The 27,437-nt window shown below is 36.1% G+C and overlaps 1 protein-coding gene across 1 annotated transcript; it reads right to left on the bottom strand.

Annotated features, from left to right (window-relative positions):
• Window positions 1–289: 289 nt before the first annotated feature.
• On the bottom strand, window positions 290–27,437 carry LOC149088941 (uncharacterized). The gene is made up of 7 exons (XM_089251103.1): window positions 27,244–27,437; window positions 17,966–18,062; window positions 17,279–17,400; window positions 15,992–16,109; window positions 11,342–11,526; window positions 7,922–8,039; window positions 290–2,589 (listed from the first exon to the last, which is right to left on the bottom strand). Exons 1-7 carry the CDS (start codon window positions 27,290–27,292, stop codon window positions 2,160–2,162), a joined length of 1,119 nt encoding a protein of 372 aa, XP_089107229.1. The 5' UTR covers window positions 27,293–27,437; the 3' UTR covers window positions 290–2,159.

Below are 27,437 nucleotides of genomic sequence, written 5' to 3'. Positions count from 1 at the left end.
TATTCATGCTTTGTTATATCGCACGTACGTAACTTCAACAAAAGAAATTTTGACCACATGTGCATCACCATAATCTTCAATTATTATCCAGGACTATTGGCTGCTAAGCCATTTCCCTGCACGATAAGACAAACAACTTTCTTGTTACCATCAGAGGGTTTGTAAAACTTCCTTAAAAAGGGAATTTCCCCATTTACGACGTGTGACGTCATTTCGAAAGGGAAAAAAAAGAGGCTTCATGCCCACAAGAAATTCCTTAGGGATTGTTTTCATAAGCGGGGATTTTTTTAATGAAGTAGGGAATTTTTAGGGACAATTAGGGATTTTTGTGATTTTCGTAAAAATTCGGGAGATTTAAGAACATTTCGGGAGATCGAGCGATGAAGATAAAATTCGGGAGATTCCCGAAAAATTCGGGAGACTTGGCAGCTATGCCATATGCTTCAATCCTAAACCAGGAATTACGATTCTACATCAAAATAACTTTTGCCGAATATAGCTTTCTTATTTTTTCCATGTGATCAAGTCATCAACCCAGGAAAAATGTTCCTCGATTTACCCAGACATACAATTCCGTTAAATTTAACTAGATAGGGCAGATATGTTCCGATTTGAAAGAGTCATTTTAATTTGTTTTGTGTCGGTAAAATTGTACCTTATATAAGGGCTTGACAAAATAAAATACAAAAAGATTTAGGCGCCAGCCAAATTTTTTTGATGACAAGCATAGTTTTTCTCCTCAAGAAACAAGTCCTAAATAATATTTCCTTTTTTGGCTTTTCCATGCCTAAATGACCACTCCTGCTTTTGAAAGAATCATAGCCATGACATTGGGAAATTTTATGTCATCCATAGACTACAATTTAGCAAGCACATTCAGAAAACTTTTGATGCCAATACAGATTTTCTACTTGTTAATTTGTCAAGCCCTGCATTACATGATGCCTTAATTTTGAAATTACAATGCATAACATAAATATTGCAATTGGATAACATAAAAAGTGGAATAAAACTGAAAGTTAAGCTTTCAAATATCTTGTTAGACTTTGTTTTTTCGATTTATTGTTGCTTTTCTTTTTCTCTCAGTTTGGATGAGGAAAACAATATTTTCTAACTACAGTAGGACCCAGATTATCCGAGATAATGTGGACTAGACTTATTTTTGGTAAAAAAGACCTTAAAGAATTTTGAGGTTAAACAAAATAAAGCCATTAAATGGTGAAAATTATGTTTCCACAGTTTTTGATGCAAGAAAAAGGCCAAATGAATACAGTAAGTTTGTTTTCTACATCACATTTGTTCTAGATCACATTTGTACTAGTCACGTTTGTTATAGATTGGATTGACTGTATTAAGGAATTGCTTAAAAAAAAATCAGTCGAGCTTCATTACCCTTACTTCAGAGACAAATGATTATAATTTTAAGACATGACAAAAAGTCTTCAATTCGAAACGGGTCACATTCACACAAGAAGTATAGAAATTTTTACTCAATTACATAAACAGTTTAGAGTTGAAGAATTCGTGAAAAAAATAATTAACAAAACGCGCTAAAACTTAAAAGCACTGCACTTGTTTGGAATGGTATTGTTTCAAAAACAAAAAATCAACTTGATACAAACGCTGTATGAACTATATATACAGAAACAAATTTTGATCATAAAAACCACTATAATTTCAATATTTACTTATAAATATTATACACTTCCATGTTGTATGACATACGTGTTGTGATTTTATCATAGACCCGAAGTATTTTTTATTAAAACAGTCTAGACATGAGGGATTAATAGAATTTTTTCTACATTAATCAATAAATCTTTTTACTTGAAATCATAATTGACATTTTTTTAGGCACACCAGAAGATATTATTCATAGTTTATGAATCATTCATAGAGAAAATTTATTAATAAATAAGGACACAAACTTCATTCAAAATCACAAATTTTGTTGACACACACTGTTCTGCCTTTGAATTTTGTTTCAAAACTGAATTTTGTAATTGAATTTAAATTTAAGCTCTATTAAGTTTCTATTTAGTATTATGATGTGCAAATCCACAACCAAACTAAAAAAGTCTACTGTGAAACTACACATTTCAAATTTGAAATTTCAAAAATCAATGAAAAAAAAACATGAGAAATGAGGCAAATCCAACTCATAAACAGAAATAAAAGTACAATAAATAACAGATAAAACAAATGACATACTGGGGAATAAATAAATTACTTCGATCAGCTGCAGTCCCATTAGTTCCACCTAAGTAGATAATTATGACATCAGAAACAGGAGGTTCGCTCTCGTTCTTTTTGAACGAGTGGGACATAGCAACTTCCCGGGTGTCATCTTCAATCTTTGACGACTCCGAGTCATTAGGAAAGTCTGTGACGTGATTGGTGATGGAATGTGTAATTTCTTGCGGAATGAGCGAAGTAACAGATGCATCTGTAACCACTGGCTCTTTGGAGCAGTCAGGCATAAAGTTGTCAAATATTTGTTCACCAACTTCCATGAAAAGTTTTGAAATCATTTTGTCACAATTGGTAGCCAGGACATCTTTTGTGCAGACAAGAAACTCACGATATGCCCTAAAAACAAATTCCAATTCAGTGATCAATTAACACAATAATTATTGACACGTAGTATTTGTACGATATTTTTGTGTATGTCCATTGAATATAGGGCTTGACAAATAATTTAAAAAAAATTTTAACGCTAGCCGAATTCCTTAGGAGACTAGAATATATATTTTTAGAATTGCTTTTTCTTCAGTCTTGAAATTCAGTAATCAAAATAGGATTCTATCTTAATTGCCACGATGACATTTGGAGCTAAGGATTTACCAAGCCCTGGATAAATCATGTGGCAGAACCTAAATTAAATATCTTAAAAGATAGGAGATATCTCATATATTACACTGCACAACACTGATTTTGGTGTCACGGTTTTTTTTAAACTGACTTTATATGCATTTCATGTGCTGAAAACGAATATGACATTAGTTTTCACCCATTAGCTCTTGTTTGAGATATGAAAATAGCATTATTCACGTTAACACACTAAATTAAGCTTATGGTACAGGCATTAAATTGAAGGAAAAAAATTGCTTAATTAATTTTTTTTAATTTGAATTGATTGAAAAAGACAGCAAAACTCCAGTAAATTTAAATAGCTTAATTAAAAATGAGAAATGAAAAAAACCAGATAAAAAACAACAGGAAAAGTTTGTTTTTTTTCCACTCTGAAAACTTCTTCTGTTTGGAATTCTTAAGTGAACTTTGTTTACACAGTCTCTTTACAAATTCCAACAGTAATCTATCATCATATGAGTATCTGCCCTGGTATCGGTCTTCCATTGCTTTCATGTGCTGGTGAAATCGTTCATCTTGTTCCTCACTAGTATCACCTAGATTTTCAAGAAAATGGTCTAAGTGGCTGTGCAAGTAATGAACCTTTATGCTCATATTACAACCAAGGTCTCTAAAGTTGTTGAGAATGCTACTAACTAGTTTGACATAATTTTCAGCCTTGTGGTTGGTAAGAAATTTCTTGACAAGGACAAATGAGATTCACACTGTCTCATTCATGGAATCTACGAAATGAGGATCATTTATGAGCTGTCTGATTTGAGGACTTGCACTTGTTCAGTGCATTTTTTCTCCTATGTATGCAAAGCAAGCGCTGTCCTGTGATCAAGAGCTTTCATGAACTGTTCAATTAACCCTAGCTTTATACACAATGGAAGCGAGATGATTCTGTTTCGTCTGGCTAAGGGTTCACGAATGGCATTTCTTTCTCCAACAACCATGTTCTCTCTCGCAGGCCACTCTTTTCCTACCTAGTGACAGGGACAGCTCGAGCTTACCCACCGCCCCTAATGGCGACCCTGGCAGGGCTTCAGCGAATGGAACCTAGAGATAAACCTGATTTTTTCCCTCAAGAAAGTTACACATCATGTTGTTTACTGTGTGAAATGTGCGTGACCATACGTCCCGCTTTTGAAATAGATTTTGTTGTTTTTTTTTTATTCCAGAATTATCTTACCATTCTTAATAATACCAGATAACTTAATCCTTGAAACAGCACTTATTTTTGTGAGCCATCATCACTTATCCTGTAAGGAGGATATGTAACAAAATTATTTTTACTAAGAAATTTTTTCAAAACTGTTTCTACTACTCCAGGGACCGGCCAAGTAAGAAGCCAAATTTTTCCTCTGCTTTCATTTGACTATTCTGGAATAAATTCTTGGCAAGGGCATGGCACCCCCCCCCCCCCATCCTAGAACAGGTCCCCTAGGCTGGGATCTTTTGTGAGCCCCTCAGTCAGACTTTTCACTGGACTTTTTATAGTTAAGTTATAGCGCGAATAAGCCAAAAAATTATGAGAATTGTCCCGGGCCTCAGGGATAGAGCTCTGTCAGTCCTGCCCTTGTGGGGGCCATGGAACCAAAATGCACACTTGCCCATTGTGATAAGAATACAGGGGCAGCACTTGGCCATGCGACCCATTGTGGCTATACAGGATGCTGTTCAAAAGGGGTGCTAAATCCGAGATGAATGGGTAAAAAAAGTTCCACTGGTTGAAAAAAAATTAAATAAAATTTTCTGTCTGCTCTGGAGGAGCGCAAAATCTGAGATGAAAGGGCGAAAGATAAGTCATGAGGGAGGGGTAATATGACCCCCAAGGGTAGGGCTGACAGGGCTCCAGCTTGGGAGCCCGAGACTAAATCCTTATAATTTTGCTTTTTTTTTTCCTTACTATAAATTAACTGTAGAAGGGGGCCCCCTATGGGAAAATCTGGTTTGGGTTCATCGGAAGATTCCAGCCTAAGGGCCATGACGCATGATGTAGGAGCTCTATGGGGTTGGGGCAATAGGCAGGACACGCACAAAATAGGTCCCGCACAGGTACAGATTTTGTCTCGAGCCACTCCGATAGCTCACATTCTTGTTTCTGGTATTATAGGCCCTGTCTATTTTCTCAATGTTTCCATTGCCCAGATATGACTTGAAAGCATGATGCCATATACATTTTTACTGTGTTAAATTTTGGGGTCTTAAAGTCTGCGCTGCCGCCAGGGTGCTCCGCACCCCTTGCACCCTCGCTTAAGCTGCCCCTGCCTAGTGATATTGTTAGGCTGTGCTATCCCATAGGCACATGAAGCAATGATATTTCGTGTAGCCCCCGACCCTTGCTGACCAAGAAAAAAATTAATCATTTTCAAGTCCACACAAATTACTCATTGATGTTTGTGAAACTCTTATGACCAAAGTGATAGTATACTATTCCTCTTTCATTTTGGTTGAGTGAGCAATGGGTATTGACCCCATTTAAACCCCTTCTCTTCTCATTAGTCCACTGTCATAAATGTTATGTACGAGTTTTACACACTGTGTATGGAGTTCAAACTTTATCTTGGTCACCAAGCCTAATGTTAAAATACCCAAGGTAAGCTCTTTTAACAAAATCAGAAAAATGGCTTTACCGTTCTCTTTTAGGGTGTACTCACAAAGTCTGTAGCAAAAAACATCAGGATGATCATTACAACTTCTTCAACTGGATGTCATTTTTTCTTTTATTCAGCCCTCAAAACGAAGAACTTTATAATTTATATAGTTGTTCATGATTTGCGAAAATAAAATTCCTGGAACAGATTATAAAACACTTAGAACTTTATTTAGATCTGGATTGTTCCACGACCATGCGTTACTAAAGCCGGACAACACACATTTAACTTGGACGCACTGAGCAGGAAGAAAAAAGCAGAGGAAAACGAATCCAAATAAAAAAAACTTAACTAATACTCAATGTTAAAATATTGCATAATTGAGTTATGCTGAATCTCAAAAACTAGAGCTGATAGAGAAAAACTGTTTCCATATTTGAAATCAGCATACCAAATATAGTCAGAATCAGTTAAAAAATTCCAGGCACCAAGAAACAAAAATTGTTTTTGTAATGCTGTGTTATAGGGATATTTATATATATAGGGATTGTTATCTTAATATAATTATATCGATCACCAACTTATGCGCCAGTGATCAAGGAAAAGAAGAAAAAGATTTATAAATGAGACAGAAGCACTAGAGAGAATCAAGAAAATCTCACTTTAAGAAGAAATTTGATTATTTAAAGTTAATTATTTGTTTGGAACTCGTTATTAATAGTATCTTAAGCTATAATTTTTTTCCAACAGTGATGAGAAAATTGCAGAAATAAGAAATTATCTTGCCGATTCCAATTATGATCATACACATCAGAATGCCACAACACAACATGTGTTTTTCAACTGCTGGTTTGCAACTAGCACCGATCCACGAAACCTTTCACCTTATTTCGTAGCCACTATGTAATTTCACATTTAATAAATAAAATACACCGTATATATTGTTTATGTACTTTTTACACTTTCGCAAATTATTTCACTTATTTATGAATTTTTTGTTAGCAAATATACTCAAATTATTTTTTCTGATCCAAAAATTATTTCTCATATTTGTGTATATTTGTTTCTATTTATGCATTACTTGCTGGTTCTCAAATTATTTCCTCCAAAAAGTTTCATAATTTACTATGTTAAAATTTAACTGCATGTCAGTCCACAAACTATTTCTGCCATTTCCTTCAGTCCGCGAAAATTTTTAACTATTGTCACTGGTTCGCAGTTTTAAAAAGGCAGAAGAACAATACACTACACAACATTGATTTTTTTGTGCTGCTTAGATTGTCAAATCTCCTCGATGAAACTCTTGAAGCAGGGGGTCTTTCACATTTTAGACATTACATGTAAAACAAAAGCTAACCATGAAGCCTGTGGGCCACCAAATCATAAAGTGGTATTCAGATAACAAGCGTTCGATAAAACACAATTGTACAGTGGTACCTCAATAGATGGGCCCCCGAGTTAAGCAGAAGCCCCAAATTATTCAAGACTTTCATTTATTCTGATAAATTATTTCTTTCAATTTTTATGATAATTTCAAAATTAATAAAAAAATAAATTATCTTTTGATATAATTATGATTTTTTTTCTAATTAATTTAAAATAAAATGTAACCCTCATGCATTCCCAAGAGATCCATATGATCTGTCCAGGGAATTTGTTAGTGTTAGTAGACATCCATGCCCGAACTGGGATTCGAACCCAAACCTGCAGCGAGAGGCCACCTCCCTAATCACTTGAATGTCCAGGCAACAGTATTCTGAAGTTATTTTCTTAATTAAGGTGTTTTTCAGCATTTCCATAAATCATGTACTGTTTGTGCCTTTTTAGATATAGATTCTTCTCCTACTGGAAGAATATGGAATTGGGGGGGGGGGGGGGGCTGAAGAAGCTAGTCAAGACAGCCCTTGCAATCTATCAAACACACAACATGAATCTAAAAAGCATCTTGTAATTCTAAACATGTGGCCCAAGAATTTTATCTAACTCTTTTATATTTTTAAAAACCCTATTTCAATATTAAGTAGAAATTTTCTCTAAATATTCGATGGGCCGCAGCAAATAGCTCAGAGGGCCATGCGTTGAAGACCCCTGTCAGAGCATAGCATGCAGCATTATGGTCCTACAAACACCAATATGTTCATATTTTCATGTCACTGTAACACAACAAATACACAGTGAACAGTTCAATGCAGAGTACTAATCTTATAACTTTAGAGTAGCTCACAATTTAAATACCAGATGAAATATTTTTCCCAAACCAGCATAAAGAAAAAAAGTGGGACTTACAAAATGAACTAATATTCAAAAATATACAAAAACATTACAATATTTTAGGATTATTACAATGAAAAACATTAGGCATTTTTCTGTTTGGTGGAAATGGTTTTGAAAAAACCACAAATTCATGAACTGAATGCAAAAACAAAAACGAGCATGTATTAATATTATGCTATTAAAACATGTATACTGACTGGCACATAGTTTTCCTGTTATGCCGATTCTCGACATAGTTCGTTATCCATCTATCCGAAATGCAGGAGAGTATCTTTTCATGGTGGATATCAAAGCACTTGGACATGGAGCGGTAAACTGGAAGATGAAGCCGCATTAAATGATCATTGATATTCATACAACTCTGATAAAATTTAAACAATATAAGATTTTTGTTTAAAATAAAGAGAAATAAACTCTTTTTTGACAAATTCAATACCATAGTTCTAATTTTACTACTGATGAGTGAACATTGATAAAGCAGTTGCCTCAATATTGAAGTGGAATCAGATATCACATGAGCACCATTTATTTTCTCGGTTTTATTTATAACTAGAAAAAATACTTGGCACTGTTTGGGTTTTCTCCCTACACTGGGAGCATTGAAGAAGCTACAAACCATTGTAAAGGAATAAACATGTCTGAAACACATTGTTTGGGAACCCTGGCAACCAAAGTAAACATTCTAAAAGTCATTGTTGAGGACCACGAATCATTTGTTGCCCGAGGGTTTTTCACCCATTTCAAGCATTTGCCCAGCTCTGAGAAACTTTTAAAGTAGCCTATCATTGAAGTAGGGTACTCTTTAATATATGGGTCATTCCCAAAAAAAAAAGTGTATAAACCGTTTCCGAGACGTTATAATTATTTTTTCACAAATTTCAGAGCACTCTGATGGCAACTTAAATTTTTTTTCTAGCTCTTCGTTTCTTTCTCTGTCATATGATATTTCTTGATTTGTTTCAGATGGGATCTAATTTTTTTTGAAATCATTGTTTGTAGCAAATCTGATACTAGGCTGGAAGATATCTCGGTAACGGAATAAGTCCAGTGGCAAAAACAAAGAGACGGAGCAAATCTCGCTTGAATTTAAAAAAAAACAACTTGGAATCAGGTTGCATGTATGCGTCACAAATGAATGAAACTAACAATAAAATTTTGAAAAAAAAAATTTGTTTTTCTTATGAAAACTTTTTTTGTTGTGTATTACACATATCACTTGCTACAACAATACTCGATATAACTATAAATTCTCCCAACAACAATATTTTTTATCACAAAAAATGAGTAACTTTGCCTGGTTTTAATTTATACAAAAATTGCCACGTTTTTAAGACAAATAAATTTAATTGGTCGAATGGTCGACGCGTTTCGGCTCTTCAATGGAGAGCCGTCATCAGGACTTCGTGGTGAGAATTTACACGCGGAGTCGTGGATCTCTCCCTCGAGAAAATTCAATTCAGAATTGTGTGTTGCTTTTTTAAAAACAAACGCTTTATCAAAATCAAAATAATGTGAATGTTGCCAACAGTGTTGGGCAATAGCCGAATTATCCGTCCGTCCCTTCTCAACATGCTTTCTGTGTTCGAGAACTCGAATATGTTGAAAGTTCACAGAAAGCATGTTGAGAAGGGACGGACGGATAATTCGGCTATTGCCCAACACTGTTGGCAACATTCACATTATTTTGATTTTGATAAAGCGTTTGTTTTTAAAAAAGCAACACACAATTCTGAATTGAATTTTCTCGAGGGATACTTCATCAGAACATGCCAGAATTTCCTCGTTAACGATGGAAGAAACACACCACCTATTTCGTCAGCTTGGACAGGCTTTATTAACCTCAGTCGTGAAAAAACTTTCAACACTTTACAACAGATGGCTCCCCAATTCGCATCCAAAGACCACTCGGACGCAGCAAATACAAAGGCGAACTCTTCGGACGACCAGACGTAAACATCACTCTTCCACGACTCATTCGTGTGAATTCTCACCACGAAGTCCTGATGACGGCTCTCCATTGAAGAGCCGAAACGTGTCGACCATTCGACCAATTAAATTTATTTGTCTTAAAAACGTGGCAATTTTTGTATAAATATTTTTTATATCTTATTTGGAATTGCCTTTAGTCTAATGTTGAACTGCTCTCAATACAACAATGTCCTTTAATACGACAAATCCCACTATAACAGTATTTTTTAGGAGATTCAGCATTTACTACAATGTTACTTTCATATTTTACTCCTAATCATCTTTAGTTTATTTTAAATTCCACAACAATTTTTGTTCTTTCGAGGGTGTTTAATAATATCAGTATTTTGCACCCTCAGACAGTATTAATGAAGTTGAAGTGAACCTACTTTCTGTGTAGTACACGACAGTATTGTGTGGTAAACCACTTTACAGTGTAAAACAACTAATTTATGAATTTTATTAATCAACTATACAGTCGGCCCCCTGTATTCACGGTTTGTTTTTCCTTTATTGCAATTTTTTTCATTTTTTGCAACACTCAAAAATCGTCATTCATACGTGTTTTTTTTACAAAATTTGAATGTTTAGGATGGCTCACTAATGACATTACTGTCATCACTAAAGACGTGGCAGTTCCCAAGACAGAAATAATCACCTCGGGTCGGATTAACCTTTGGCCACAATGTGCGCTTAAGGACACAACCATTTCTACAGCGTCAACTGAAGAGACTATAAAGGACATTGTGACATTAGCGCAACAGGTGGGTGGAAAAGGGTTCAATAATATGGATATAGAAGTCAAACAACTAATTAATAGCAATTCAGAGGTATTGGCCAAGGAAGAATTAATGCAGTTGACTGTTCCTGAAACTGAAGCGGTACCAGATGAAGATCAAGATAAAGTAGAAGACAAGTTCACCATGAGTAACATAGCAGAAGGGCTTCGCACGTTCAAATCAGCAATAGATTGTTTTCATGGCATAGATCCCTCTATGGTACGCTCTTCACATGTAGAAAAATTGGTAGAGGAAGCCTTGTCATCATATTCCAACGTACTTGATGATATAAAGAAGAAACGGCAAACAGAAATCACACACACAATGTTCTTTCAGAAAAAATCACTACACCCTTTTTTAAATTCCGTTATACCTCTGCGTTAATCTGCTCGTCTCAAGCTGTTCAATAAACGAGATATACAAAAAAAAATCCTATAGTTTCGGTTATTCGCGGATTTCCGTATTTGCGATCACCCCTGGAACGTAAACCCAGTGAATACGGGGGGCAGACTGTAATCAATTCTAATTTTTTGTTGCAAATAAATACTAAAAATGACTTTTAAGGTGGTATTAACAACGCCAATTCAGAAGAGATGCTATAACAACAGCATAAATTAATTTGGCAGCGACTGACTGATGACAATGCTACCTCTATATAACAATAACCCCTCTACAACAATATTTTTTCTTGGTCCATAGAGTTGGTCCATGGTTAAATTGAGGTTCTGTATTATTATTGTAGCTAACTTTGATACTTGTAATTGCTTTTGGAAATTAATGTTATTAATTTAAAATGATCCAAAACCTGAATCACAGAAGTTCAGTGCACGAAAGTTCAACTATAGTTCAATAATACATGGCATCCATTACCATTCAAATGATGAAGACGACTTTTGGTGGCGTAGTCCGATGTGTCTGCGATGGAATAACCATAGCATTTTTGTTCTCTATAAGTATCTGTGAACTTCAGCACCATTCCTTCGATATATTCTATAGAGGTCTCCTCACAAACGCTCAATGTGTTAGAACCACAGTACTCTGCTACAAATATCTTTCTGTAATTCCATCCCGAACAGAAAGAGGGAGTGAAAATACAGACATTAGAAAATATATACCATCCATAATTCCTACCGATTACAGTAAAAAATGACAATATAAATGTCAAAAAAATTAATTTTTTTGAATTTATTTCAAATTATAAGTAGAATAAAATTATTAATAGGATTCTGGCCAAACAACACACATTAGAAATACAATGATACTTCAGCTAACCAATGCCTCGACTTACAGATTTTTCAGCTAGTGAAGGTTTGTTTTTTTTCTTCTCATGATTTTTTTGCCTCGACAAATGAAAATTTCACTGATATGGATGCATGCATGTGTTAACATAAAACAGCAGTGTCATGAGCTTAATTTTAACACCAATCAAAATAAGAATTATTGTCACTCGAGTCCTGTCATGTCCACCTCAGAATCTTTTTCCTGGTGTACCCCCACTTCTCTAAAAGATTTTGAACCATTTCATGTAGTAAAATGAAAGTTTAAGCTAATTCTAGATTCTTAACATCAAACTAAACAGCCCGAACATTTTATGAGCTTATCTTTTCTATCTGTATGAGCCACAGAAATGAGCTGACAGTCACGAATGGACGAGCGACACCTATATACACAAACTCAACTGGGTCGTGTCACAAACCAGCTTTAGCCCGCTAAAGGCTGGTGTTAGTTGCGAACATCATGTAAAAGAAAAAGGTCTCTCTTCATCATCCCATCATTATGTAATTCCCATTTATCCAATTCTGAAGGCTCCATTTTAGCCTTCAGTCAGTTTGTCTTTCTTATAGCACTCCTTGGTGTTTTTAAAAAAAACGTATTAAATTTTCTGTCATTATCTGGAACGAATTATACGGTTTTCTACAGAAAATCTTCTAGGAATTTTTTTTTCCCAATTTCTAAAAGAAATTCTTCCTATGGGAAATTGGATTTCGGCTAACAAACATGATTGCAGAATGAATTAACTTTGTTAGCCAAGGTATCCCTGTAATGTACAGTTGACGCTCAATCTTATGAATCTCGAATTTAAGAACAAGCCCTTTTTACGAACTGATCCTCTCTTCCAAACAACATGCCCAGAAATAACGTTAAAATGCCCTCTATTTCACAGACTCTCATTTTTATCAACTCTATATTTTAAACACTCGTTTCCTTCTAATTTTTTTTTTCTGTTATTATATTTTTCCATCTGCTTCTAAGATCATTGTAACCAAAAGTAAACTTCAATTTGGACATCCTATGTGTCATAAGAAAACAGAAAGCGGGCAGGGGGTTCGCCAATTTGTCATCACCAACGCAAAAATCTACATTCGATAGTTCCCAGGGTTGGGTTTTTGACATGACAAGCATCAAAAACTGGTTTAAACTGCCAAAAACTGGTTTAAATCATCAAAAACTGTTGAAAACTATCAAAAACCTAAATGAATGCCTTTTTATAGTTTTCAACACAATAGGTGTATAACATGATGAAAAATTTACTTTTTTGCATATTACAATGTTTTATTTTAAAACATTAACTTATTACAATAATTAAAGCAAATGTATGTTAAAATATGTTAATTATAATTTGCAATTTTGAATTTTTCAACATAAGAGTCTAGAACATATAAAATATAATTTTATGGTTTATTTATCTAATCTTAACTTGTGTTCAATTTTCTAAGCAGAATAGAGCTGTTTATTCAAATATGTATGATAGGGCAGCAGGGTTAGGTTTTTGACCTCAGAAACTAACTTGGTATTAAACCTGTAAAAACCTTGGTAAAAACTTACTGTCTATGATGTCAAATAGTTTTTGTTAACCTGATAGATATGTTAAATAACAAAACACTTACTTTTATGTAGATTAAAGGGTTTTATATTCAGAATTATAATTACTGAGGAAAAATACCTATTTTGATATTTTAAATTTTCTGATCCACCCAAAATTTTATTCCATAAAAAAAATTTCACACAGCATCTAATACACTAATTAAACTCATTTATTTTCCCCTAAAAATTTCTTAGCTCAGTGTGTATAAATTCACAGAGTTTTAAAGAGTATTTTCAACCAAAGCAGAGTTGATAGGACTTGATACCCAAAGCATTTTTTTGCATGTTTGAATGCAGCTTCAATTGAAAAATCATTGCATTATAAATGCTAGTAAATATACCATATCATAGTGCAAAAGAAAGAATAACCAAGTTTGACTAAGGATAAGTTACAGGAGTTTCTTAAGCATCATATACAAGCTAGCATTGTCAAATTAAATGACATTTTAGTCCTACAATTTAGTATTTTGATCTCTAGATATATTTCAATGTTATTGCACAATAAGAGTATCATTTTAAGTATCAGTGATTATCTAGATAATTTTAATAACAACAGAAATCAACATTACATATACGATGTAATAAACTTTTTTAAACACGTATCTGTTGTAAAAAGAGTACAACAGATGGTTTCTATCAAAGTACATATATAAGCAGTTGAAGAAATTTTGGAAGGTCAAGAATCATCTTGAATCAGAGAATGTCAAATCCTTCCATAGTTTTCCCTTCAGTGTTTACAATATGCTTTGTTCAAATTGTATATTTTATAAAGGAAAAAACCATATATATTTTTGTGCAAAATAATTCTGTAGAGAGTAGAAAATTATTTTACAATCATATTAAATATTTATTCTTCGTATAACATAGTCACTTTAAACATTACATGCAATTAATATGTGTATTTACAATGGGATTTTTTATATTAAAAAGCAATATTTGAGGTTTTTGACGTGGCGGTTTAAACCGTCAAAAACTGCCACGTGTCAAAAACCTGCCAACCCTGCAATGAAGTAGTTAGCCAACCCTAAGTGAAGATGCATTGTCAATGCATTCCTTTGTCTTCATTCCTTTTTGCATTATAACTGGATAAACTAGTGGTTTGACAAATGGTACGATACATTAGCTCGGTGTTTCTCAAAGTGTGCGTCATGACTCCTAGGAGCATCACAAATCTTTGTCAGGGGTGTTGCAACGGGTTGGGGATATTGATCTGCATACCTATTTATGTTTTGGAGTGGTTCTTTATGAAGAAGAATGTCTACCAAACTATTCTGGGGAGCCGCAGATGAATCATGATTTTGGCAAAGGAGCCGCAAGTGACAAAAGTTTGAGAACCATTGCATTAGCTTATTGATAATGTAATTTCTGAGCCTGGAGCTGAACTGACTGCTTTGACTAACTGCTGTTCGTCTATTTTCCTCTTCGCAATTTCGACAAAACGGAAAAGACTGTACTTGACAGTAAATGGAAAAAAAGAGATTTTGAAAGAAACCAATGTGTGCAAACTCTTGCTAAGAAAGAAATTGTCAAAACATAGGGAATTTCAATTTGAGTACTCTAATCAAAGATCAACAAAAAATAGTTTCTGCGGCAAGTGAATCCAACAGTGCTATCATCCAGAAAAAAAATACTATTTCAGAAAAACTAGAATTCTGGATCTAGATTACTTGGCTGAGGGAAATAAGAAGTAAAAATTCCAATCCATGTGTAGCCTTTTGAAACAAGCGAAATTATCTGTCTCAGAGTTAAACTTAAAGGATTTTAAAATATCAAATGGATGACAGCAGAAATTCAAGAAAACACACAGCATGACTTTACAGATACTGCGCGGAGAAAGTGCAGCTGTGGATACAACTGTCACCAGCGAATGGAAAGAAGGGAAGCTAAAATCATTGATTAGTGAAATCACAGCCAAATATTAAGGTGAAGCAAACCAAAAATAAGTGATTTTATAACGAATCGTCAAATAATCGAGTGACCAACTCATTTTTTATTTTTCTCCCATTTACGAACTTTTGATTTAACGAACTATATATTAAATCCATACGAGTTCATAAAAACAAGTGTCAACTGTAAATCTAAATGAGTGGATTACAGGTTTCATTTGTCAAACATTAATGAAATAGGCACGACTAATATGAACTAATTTATAACACAGTTTAAGCTATGGTCACATAAGTAGTAGTAGCCACTTTTGCAAAAATGTGTACAGGAGGTACGAAATGAGCAGACATCCAGCCAATAATTAGCATTGTGGCATTTTGCTAAAGCTTTTCTCCCCATTTTTGCTTTTTTTTGCGAAAGGAATTTTTAACTAGCTTAAACCCTGATTTATAATGATTAAGAATTGATACACAGTGTCACACTAGAACTTAAAAATTGTGTTTTTTAATCATGTTTTTTTTTAAAATCAATCCTGGGGTGTCTAGTATTGTAGATACCAGTGAGACAAAAAAAAAAAATTTCTATAAAAGAGGGGGGACCATTAACCAGGAGTTTTGGAATTCATACTTTTATTATACAAGGGAAATTATTTTGCCATAAAAGAAGGGTGACCGTAGAGAGGGGTTTTACTGTACTATCAATATAAGTATTGAAAGAAGCAAAAACACTATTTATCAAAGCACAATCGCATCTTCTCCAACAAACACTTACCTACAATCGAGTAACTTGTTATCACCAGGCTTTATTGCACTTTCCAAATTCCAAGCTTCATATAAGCATAACATAAGCTGAAATTTCCTTTTAGCAGGGCACTTATCATCCTGTGGACCTTGATTCCATAGAAATCAACATATCATGTTTTGGCCATATATTAACTCTTTAAAATGTCAAAAGAATGTGTATTTCAACTGGTAGTTTGAAATTTTTGAAAACCATTTAATAAATTTACAAGTTCATTTTGTTTTCAAGATTACATTGCAATTACTGGAAGTTGTTAAATGTTAAATTGGATTGCATGCAACTAATCTGGCAGCTATTGGTTGGATGTCCTAGTTCTGTATCATCGAAATCTCATCACCTAACACAAAACACCACATGGTTTAATACAGGGCTTGTGTGTGACAAATAGGGGAAAAAATCAGGCGCAAATTAAATTTACTAAAATTCAAAAAAGTTTTTCTGAGCAGAGTACCTACCATACATCCAAAGGAAAACTCAGACTTTTCCATGACTTATTTCGGAATTTGAGGCTCATTATTCTGCGGCATCAGTAGAGGGTGAATGCTCCTTATTTTATGACGTTGTCAGTTTAACACATTATTTGGTGGAATATACTTTTTGTGCACAAAATGAAGCATTTCATCAAGATTGACAATAGAAACACTGGTTTTTCCTGCTGCTCACTGTGGCGACTTTTTCCCTTTTTGAAACGGAAGCTGACTTGCATTCGCACTTTAGAGCTGGAAAATTATTTTCCTGCACAATCACAGATACTTATCTGAATTTCCTGATGGGAAATCCAATAAAGGGCCACGATTTTCCACAATGAAATTTGATCAAAGAAACTTGCCAGGAAAAATGCAAAAATCAATTCATAAAAAAATTGGTGACAGTCTTTTTCTTCCCCATGATATGATAGATACTCTGCTCAGAAAACAATCGGAAAACTTTTTAATCATTTTTACAAAACTGATGCTATTTCACATGTTAATAGACACACTGGCATGAATTCCAAAAATTTTTGTGTCTCAACTCAATAATCACAGACATTTCTAGCCCCAGGTGTAAAAAGAATCTTCATCGTTTCACAGATTACAAGAGTAACTGCCGAAATTAGCACGATTCCTCCCACACTTTTCCAGGTTTTAATGCAGCTCAAACTTAATTGTATTTTTTTTGGAATATATATATTTTTTGATAGCTACCCTTCAGGTAATAGCATTTATAAAATATCACATGATGCATACATAAAAAAAAGAAAAAAAAAAAACAACTTACCACTAGAATCTCCATAACAAATGTAATCTTCAACATTATTCAAAGCCTCAAAAAGTTCTGTGGCATTTGCAGGCATGAGCTCTAGGCAGGGTTTGATGCATGACTTAAGGGTACCAAATTTCCTATGGAAATGAATAATGTTTGAACGAAATGCAGCAAAGAAAAAAAAGGATGAAAGAAGATTTTTCGTTTTCATCTAATTTACACTCGTGGCATGATATGACTGTATACATGATGTCACAAAAGTTTTGTTGAATATAGAATAAATTATAGTACAGCAAAACTTCAATACAACAATACTCTGTAGACAAAAAAACCAATATTGTTATAGAGGGATTATCGTTACATTGACAAGGATTCACAAATCAGAAAAAAATTTAAGCTGCAGAAAAATTAGATAGGTGCTAGGCATTTTTTTATAGCCAAAATTTGTCCAAAAGTGTATTTTTACATTTGTCCAGGACTTAGGGACCCCTTTTCATGCTAGCTGATGCATTTAATATATTTTCCGATAACTTTGTGCTGCAGGAATTTCAATTCCGTTATAGGACACAAAAAAAGTTAGGCGCTAATGTTGATTTTTTGAACGGCACAACAAGCTGGCACCTGGGATTTGCCCACCCCTATATATTGAGTACTGTTGTAGTGAGGTTTCACTGTAGGCTTGCATAATAGAGTGTTGCTCACTTGCAAGGATCAGAGTCTTTTCCACTGGTGAAAAATGAGTTGTAGTGATACAAACATGCCATAGGATTACATTCTTCATAAACTATTGATGTTCCACCTAAAATGGATGTAAAATATGCAAAAGCTACAACATTGTATTATTAAATTTTATGGGGGGGGGGGAAATATATATATATATGTACGATATTTAAAAAGTTATAGCTTTGTTTCTTGCCTAATATATCAATGGTGCTGCAATCTTATAACCTTTGTAGTGATTTCGTGGTTTGCTTTTGTTAATTAAAGTAAATTAAATAGATTATTACATTGTCAATCACTACAACTGATGACCTATATTGTGAAGAGAACAGGCAACGAAAGAATTTCTGCAGGTAAAAAATGACAGATCAAAACACAACTGGTTTGGCAGAAATTGTCCATGTTTCCGTAAAAGCTCCATTGTTTTGACGAGCCAATCCGGAGATCTGGTTTAGGCAGATGGAAAGTCAGTTTCTCTTGGCAGAAGTGACAGCCGAGGTGACAAAGTATCATCACATCGTATCTGCCTTGCAACCCAAGGAGCTCTCTGTTGTCAGGGACATTTATCACCAGCCCGCCCACTGCAACATCTTACGCTACGCTAAAACACCGTTTGTGCACGCAGTATGCGGACTCGGAGGAACAGCGGTTGCGCGACCCAATTTCTGGATTGCAACTGGGTGATCGGAAACCATCACGCCTTCTCCTGGAAATGCGAAGTAAAGCTGGGCAACGGGTGAGTGATGATATTTTGAAGTCTTTTTTCCTCCAGCGGCTGCCTACAAATGTTCAGCAAATATTAGCAATATCCAATGATAGCCTAGATAAATTGGCAGAAATGGCCGATGCCATACTTGCCGCTGCGGAAAGCTCCACTGCAGTTCATGCCGTGTCGACTGAAGCTTCAAAAATGCAGACCATTCTAATGGATATTTCTTCCCATTTGGAGCATCTCGAAACGCGTGCTCGATTCCAATCGAGAAATCGCAGCGGATCTCGTCAGCGTTCCAGAAGTTGCGACAGAAACTACCAGCACTGTTGGTACCATTGGCGTTTCAAAGAAAAAGCAACCAAATGTGTTCAGCCTTGTAGTTTCAACCTGCAGGGAAACTAGCTGGGCCGTCACTCGATGCTCAGAGTGACGGCAAACTCGAGTGCTTTCATCTATATATGTCCGACCAATCATCCTCCATGAAGTTCCTCATTGATACAGGCGCGGATGTCTCTGTAATTCCTGCCACAACTGCAGAATCAAGTCGTCAACCTGGAAAGTTGCAGCTTTTTGCAGCAAATGGAACTGTCATTAGAACCTATGGCCAAATGCCTGCTTAAGTTGAGCCTAGGACTACGAAGGACATTTCACTGGCCATTTATTGTTGCAACAATTTCGCAACCCATCATTGGCCTGTTAGGTGATGTTCAACAAGGATGTCTGGTTGATCCTTTAACACAACTTCGATCAAAAGGTCAAATCTCAACTGCACCACAAATTCAAGTGAAGTCCATGGATGGAAACTCTATCTTTCACCGCCTGCTAGCAGAATTCCCAACACTAACAGAAGCTTCCGTGGGTCGCCGACAAGTTCAACATGATGTGCAACACTTCATCAAGACGAAGGGGCCACCAGTCTATGCGAAGCCAGGGCGATTACCTGCAGACAAGCTGAAGGCTGCTAAACAAGAATTTAATATCTCGTGGCGCTTGGAATATGCAGACCATCAAAAAGCAGTTGGGCCTCACCACTTGACATGGTGAAGAAAAGCAATGGTGACTGGCGCCCATGTGGCGATTATCGAAAGCTCAATAGTGTAACGGTGCCGGACAGGTATCCAGTCCCACACATTCAAGACTGTGTACAAATGTTGGAAGGCAAACAGATATTCTCCACGCTTGACTTAGCCAAGGCATTCCACCAAATTCCAGTAAAAGAGCAAGATATCCCAAAGACTGCTGTGACAACACCATTTGGACTTTTTGAGTTTAGACCGAAAGGCATGAATACATCCAATGCGGCTGCAACGTTTCAACGGTTTATACATTATGTTCTCAGAGGATTGAACTTTTGTATACCATATTTTGATGATGTCTTAGTGGCCTCAGAAAGTGAAAGTCAGCATGTTGATCATCTGAAACAAGTTTTCCAGAGGTTTCAAGAATTTGGTGTTCTCGTCAACGCTTCCAAGTGCGTTCTTGGTCAAGCCTCTGTGAAATTCCTGGGTCAAACTGTAGATGCAAAAGGCATTTTACCTCTTCCTGACAAAGTCTCAGCAATCATAAACTTTCCTAAACCAGATACCTTGAAGGAACTGCGTCGATTTCTGGCCATCAATAATTTCTATAGGCGTTTCATTCCTCATGCTGCACAATCTCAAGCAGTGCTGACTAATTACCTAAAGGGTGCCACAAAGAATGATAAAAGGCTTATCGAGTGGTCAGACGAGTCCACCAAAGCATTCCAAAAGTGTAACGATGACCTAGCTGAAGCAACCACATTATACCATCAATCACCTACAGCTGCTTTAGCTATTGTGGTTGATGCATCTGACACCGCTGTGGGAGATGCGCTTCAGCAACAGGTGGGAAAAGATTGGCAACCATTGGCATTTTACTCCAAGACTTTATCTCCAGCCCAGCGAAAGTACAGTGCATATGATAGAGAGCTGTTGGCAGCGTACATGGCAATCAAATATTTCCGTCATATGGTGGAAGGCAGCTGTTTCGTGTTTTTTTCTGATCACCGGCTACTTTCCTATGCATTTACACAAAAAGAGGACAAGTGCTCTCCACGCCAACTGAGACACTTGGACTACATTAGCCAATTTACTACGGACATCAGATATCTCAAGGGCACAGGCAATGTAGTGGCTGATGCACTATCAAGAGTGCACATATCATCGATTAATACACCATCAATGTTCGACTTCAAGGAAATGCACAACAGCAAGCAGAAGATGAGGAATTCCAACAGTTGATATCTGGCGTCATTCCATCCTCTTTGACATTTCAAGCCATCCCAGTGGGCAACCCTCCATTGGATCTTTTTTGTGACACATCTACCGGCCATATCCGTCCAGTCGTCCCACGTAACTTTCGTCGACCAATATTTGAAAAGCTGCACGGTCTCTCTCATCCTGGTGTTAAAGCCTCAATCAAGCTGGTACAACAACGATATGTGTGGCCCTCGTTAAGAAGTGATATTTCTTCTTCGGCTCGCAAATGCATCAATTACCAGAGGTCAAAAGTCTCCAGACACACCAAGAGCAAGCCAGGCATTTTTCAGCCATGTAGTTCCAGGTTTGAGCATGTTCATATTGACCTGGTAGGACCGCTTCCTCCCTCAGAAGTGTTCCGGTACTGTCTCACTATGATAGACCGTTTTTCTAAATGGCCAGAAGCTGTACCTCTGGTGGACAGTTCCGCCAGCACAGTGGCAGAAGTTTTTTACGCCAGCTGGGTTGCTCGTTTTGGCCCTCCTCTTCGGTTGACATCAGACCAAGGTGTCCAGTTCGAATCATCTCTCTTCTCTACTCTGGTCCCCTGGCTTGGTACTATCCGTCATCGCACGTCTCCTTATCATCAGGCTGCTAATGGGCAGGTGGAAAGATTTCACAGGCAACTAAAATCTGCAATCATGGCCCATGCTACAAGCAGCTGGAGTAAAATTCTCCCTTCCATTCTGCTAGGCTGCCGTGCTGCTTGGAAAGAAGATATCCAGGCTACAGCAGCAGAAATGCTATATGGGGTTCCGATTCGCCTGCCTGGAGAATTTTTTATGCCTCTCAGTGACAGTCCAGATCCAGCGACTTTCATTGGCAGGTTGCGACAAGCTGTGCAGAACTTGTGTCCTACTTCAAATCAGGCGCATGGATCAACAACAATCTTCGTCAGCAAAGACCTAAAGACATGCTCACATGTCTTCTTGCGGACTGATGCTCTTCGTCAAAGCCTTCAGCCTCCATATACTGATCCACATCAAGTTGTCTCTTGTGGGGGATAAAGTTTTCAAAATTATTGTACGAGGTCGTACGGTGACAGTGAATATTGATCGTGTCAAGCCTGCACATGTGGTGAAAGACACTGATCTGCCAACCGCTACCTCATCTCCAACAGCTGACTGTACTCCTGCCAAGGACTTGTCAAGTGATTCCAATGTGAAATCTCAGGTGGTGACTAGATCTGGGCGCAAAGTAAAATTTAACTTGAAGTATCAAACTTGATACACTTTGTGTAGCAATCATCTCGCTGCGCTGGCGTGGGGCTACTGTAGGGACTATCCTGTAAATATTTTAGAGAAGTCAAAGCCGTCTGGATGTAATATTTTTTCCTCGTTGTGTTGGGGAGAAGTCAAAGCCGTGGTGATGAGACGCTTGTTTTTTTGTTGTGGTTTTGGCACGTTGTTGCTCGCGTGTGTTATGTCCGTGCCATGTGTGTTTGTAGTGATTTCGTGGTTTGTTTTTGTTAATTAAAGTAAATTAAATAGATTATTCCATTGTCAATCACTACACCTTTAATAAGATATTTACATACCTTGGTTAGCAGCCATCATTAAGATATGTAATGGTGGCAACAGAGCTATGCCAGGAAAGATGGCACGAAGCCACTTTTTATGTTTGTGAGTGTATATAGCATCTTGCATTTCTGTTTGTGAGCGCAATAAATGTTTAGAAAACTGATGTTGTGTCTTCTCTATGAAGAGCCCACATACACGCGCATGCCTCATATTCAGTGAAAAGTGATTTAAGAAATCAACGAATCCCTTGATTGCCAGAAGGCACACAAGAATGCGGTTCTTGCTAATTTAAATGAAATATTACTATCCCTCCTCTCAACCTAGCCCTCGAGTATTTTTAAGCTTGAATTAATGGTTCATAAAGAAATCAATGTATAATAATAGGGAAGGGAAATCATGAAAGGATACACAAGCCACCCACCCCCCTTTCCCTCGGGTAGTATGAGCTTCAGCCCCCTTGAGAAAGTTGTTGAAAATGGCACCCTCTGTGGTTGTTCTGCTGTATCATCGGCTTCAACAATCAAAGATAATTTTGCCGGCAACCATACTGGAGTATATTTTTCTTCCCAGCAAAAAGTTTTCAAAAGCAGCAGCTTTGTTATTTTGTTTACGTGATGTGAACAAAAAAATAAATGAGCAGAGTTGCTACATGTCAATTTTTTTTACACTGAACATTTTTTACATTTATGTATGATGTGATTTTATACACAAATTCAAAGGCGAAAACAGACAAAATGCCCAACAAGGTGGCTGAAAAAAGATGCCCATAAAAATATGGTTGTCAAATATACAGTAACACTCACCAAAATATGGTTAGGGCGAGACGACTCAACCTGGCAGTTATATATACGCATATAAATGTGTGTATATGTGTATTTCCCTTTCCTCTATTCAAGTTCTTCATGTCCACAACACACGTGCGTACTCATATTGTCGTATTCATGTTGCTCACCGAGTAAGGTGATAAGCAAGATGGCACGGGTGATCCCTAATTGCATATATTCCCCCACACAATATTTCTATAGTGTATATTTTCATTAAATCCACAGGGGTGAGTGAACTCAACCCAATAAAACTGATGCTGGCTTCTAGTCCACAAGTTATCAAACAGATTTGCTCACCAATAAGGTGTTAAGCGAGATGACTCACCCCCCCCCCCCCTGATGGGTATTTTATATTTCACAATAAGATTCTCATTTCATTTTTTTTATGCATCTTGTGTATATAATATGGCAAGTGTAATATAACAGATGAGATGGCATTGGGAGGGGGGGGGCCTCTCAATTGCTTTTAAAACATTCCTCCATCCTAATAATGTGTACATTCATCCATCTTAACGAAACACCGAAACTTTTCCCCAACTCCCAGTCTCATCTCGTCTGTAATCACCACAAAATTTGTTAATCGCGACAGTACCCAATTGTCTGGGAAAAATATGTAAAAATTTTGTATGTTTTTTTATTTTTTGACACAAAATAAAGTGTTCCAGACTCTGCCACGGAGCTGGGCTGGAAGAGATCTCAGCAACAGGATAAGTCCAGTGGCAAAGTTCTGGCGTTCATTCATTCAGTAACACTTTGTTCAACGGAATCGTAAGGAACTGAGTGTTTGCCATATTGAACACAGGTAAGGATCCCAGTCAAAAAATTAGAAAGAGTAGGTGGGGAGAAGATACCCCCCCCCCAGGCAACATATATATATATATATATATATATATATATATATATATATATATATATATATATATATATATATAATCATAGCATTGAAAAAATTCCTGAAAAATGTTTTTTTGAAAAATTTAAAACAAATTTTTTTTTTCATACCTAAATATTTTTGTATCCTATAAGATTGACTCAAGCCAAAGCAAAATGACAAATGACTTGGTTACAAAAACAATTTTTGGCAAAATAAGGGCTATTAGCAACAGCTAATTCTTTTCTGTCTCTCCTCAAAATATATATTGCATTCTTTTTTCAGAGTCTTCCACAGCCCAGTCTGTCAACTCTCAACAATGCATACAGCAAATTATGAAGACGTGTAGGTTTTTTAAGAATGACACTCTTTCGAGACCATTTTCAAAAGCACCGTGCAAAATGTGTATATCACAAGGTCTGATATAAATAAGTCAAAGTGGATCAGATAGTTTTACTATATCGTCCATCCCTTTTTTAAAAGGATTTGTTTACATTTTAGGGCTCAATGCCAATGTAATCGTTTTTGACAAATGAAGCACTTTCATTCCTTTGTAAATATTGTTTATGCCTCTGCATGCCCTAAAAATACAGAAGACAACTGAATGTTATTGGGTAGCATCAGAATTCACTATACCTAGAATAGGCCTATGTACCCAACTGCTTTGTTATGTATGTTGTGTTACCTATACACAAAATGTGCACCATAATTTTAAATGATGAATGTTAATTACTGTCCAAGACGACCATGAGACACTAAATACAAAATTATTTTTTTTCAACCAGGCAGGAGTTTTTAATCACTACTCTACTTGTGTTGAACTCTCAAAGTAAGCAAATGAAAAATTAATAAACCACCAAATGGTCCACATATACATCCCGCTCCCCAAATAAACTCATAGAAAATACAATTTCTGTTTTGGCAGAATCATTAATTACAATCTACTACATTTGTATTATTTGGCATTATATTGATTATTCCCTACTGAATTAAAATCCATTATACAAATTTTGTTGATAGGTTTTGATAAAAAAAGTAGGACAAAACCCAGAAAGTAGGACATTTTACCGAAAAGTTGGAAAAGTAACAAAACCCGAAAGAGTAGGACATTTTACCGAAAAGTTGGAAAAGTAGGACGAGTAGGAGCCCTGCACAGCTTTCCACTTGCTAAAGTTTCAGTTGACATAATATGTGAAATTATGCAATGATCTTGTATGTAATTGAAATAAAATAAAAATAAATGAATTATTACTAATTTAAATATAGATATAATAAAATAATGTGTATTATTTTCTCTTATTACTAAATATATTTATCTCTCTCGCAGAATTTCTGCATAAAACTTCAACCCACCCTGTTTATCTGAATTGACAGCATTTATGTTTGACTTTCTCTAAGCTTTTTGATGAGGGGTGTCAACATCTGTCTTGTTAGTTTCAGTTTGTACATTGTGGCCTATGTTTATGTAATCCTCAGCATCAGGGCCATAACTAGAATTTTTTTTGGGGGGGGGGGGCAACATGATTTTGCGGCAATCTGATATTACAACTGTGTTTTTGTTCCCACCTAAAATTTGCAGCCCCAAGCAATTGCCCCTTTCACCTCCCTTTAATTATGACCCTGATCAGCACCTGAGATTATGGAAAGCAGCTTGCACACAATTTTATAAATCATGTATATCATTTGGAAATCAAACCCTTACACTGACTTCTTCCGTGGGAAAGCCTGCTTTCGTGAAAAATTTCATCACAGTTTCAGAAAGCAACTGCTCCACCGCATATGACTTTTTGAAATCACAGCATCAAGTAGGGAAATGGGTTTTGCTAATCTAAGAGTGGATGAAATAGAACTTGCATTGGCAAACAAGGACTGCATAAAAAATTTTGATGGAGTACTTTAACATTTTGTATGATCCTTTGATCCAATGATTCTTAAACTTTCATTACCCACAGCTTAACGATCGTGAGAATGTGATAAATGTTCATTGAAATACTTATTCACGGGCATGTGTCTATTTTTCACGATATTTAGTAAAACTTTTCTTTCCAGCATCAGATAGGTTTTTTTCTTTATTCCCATGCTTTGTTTTTGAGTGTTCCAGCAGTAAAGGCTCAATTACATTGAATGATTACTAGCTACTCACTTGCAGTTTCACTTGCTGCTACTTAAGTCGTTTTGTAAAATAACCTTAACTAAATTCACCACTCATTCTACTAGTTCAAACAAGGTTAAAAGGTGGGCTACTTTTCTAGTTACTCACCTGCGTTTTTGTCATCTCCCAATATGTGGAGTGGCTACTTCCCCCCACCCTCTCTTTGGCTTGTAACAAAAGAGAAAGAGAACGATATACAAAAAGAAAGGGAAAGAAACGAAAGTTGCTCGCTTATCTAGTGAGTGATTTTACTAGTCCTATGTATATAATTGAAATGTTTCACTAGTTGAAACCGGTTTGCTCACCACCTACTTTATTCGCCAGAAAATAACTAGTGAACTTGCCCAAAATAATTGAGACAACCCTAATGCATAGCGCCACAGCGGGTTTGGCGATAAAAAAGCACCAAATTGCAGTACACCACATATTGGTAGTCAACCGAATAACCTAGAATCGAGTCGAGCCATTGCATTGGGCAAAGCGACTGCAGTGCGATGTAACCACATCAAGAATGTTACGTGCATGTTACAATTACCAATAAACAAGTTATTAATAAAATGAGAGTTAAAACAATAAAGTTTTCACACGCAACTTTCATTGACTTTTGAATTTGTGATTTGATAACCTCAACATTTAGTACAAAAGGGGACTCAGCACAGGGGCTTGTCGGAAAGGGGGAGAAGCTTAAAAAGGCAATTATTACGTAAAAATAAGTATATTTTTTTAGAAATAAGTATATTTTCTATGTTGAGCCAGCTTAATTGCGGCCTGACTCAGCATATCTTAGCCTAGGGCTTCCGTGGTCATAATGATCATATGCCGGCCCTACACACAACAAAAACCGCATTCATAAGCCATATCGAATTGCAAATCAAAGGATATGAATTATAATTAAAAGTTACCTAAGGCGTAGTTTAGCAGCAACAGCATCAAGGGTAAAGTGTAACGCATGTTGAACCTTCGTAGTTTCACGAGCAAAGTATTATCACAAAGACGCAATGTAAACAACAACGTGCGAAACCGGAACCAAACTTTTTCAAAATTTCTGTCGGACAGATAGCTAGTCTTTCGTTCTTCTGCTCTACATCCACCTGTA

The sequence above is a fragment of the Pholcus phalangioides genome, unplaced genomic scaffold (assembly GCF_987345545.1).
Source record: "Pholcus phalangioides strain wild (caught in Gottingen) unplaced genomic scaffold, Ppha-v1.0 ptg000003l_1, whole genome shotgun sequence".
NCBI lineage: Eukaryota > Metazoa > Arthropoda > Arachnida > Araneae > Pholcidae > Pholcus > Pholcus phalangioides.
This window is presented reverse-complemented; position numbering and strand designations above follow the sequence as displayed.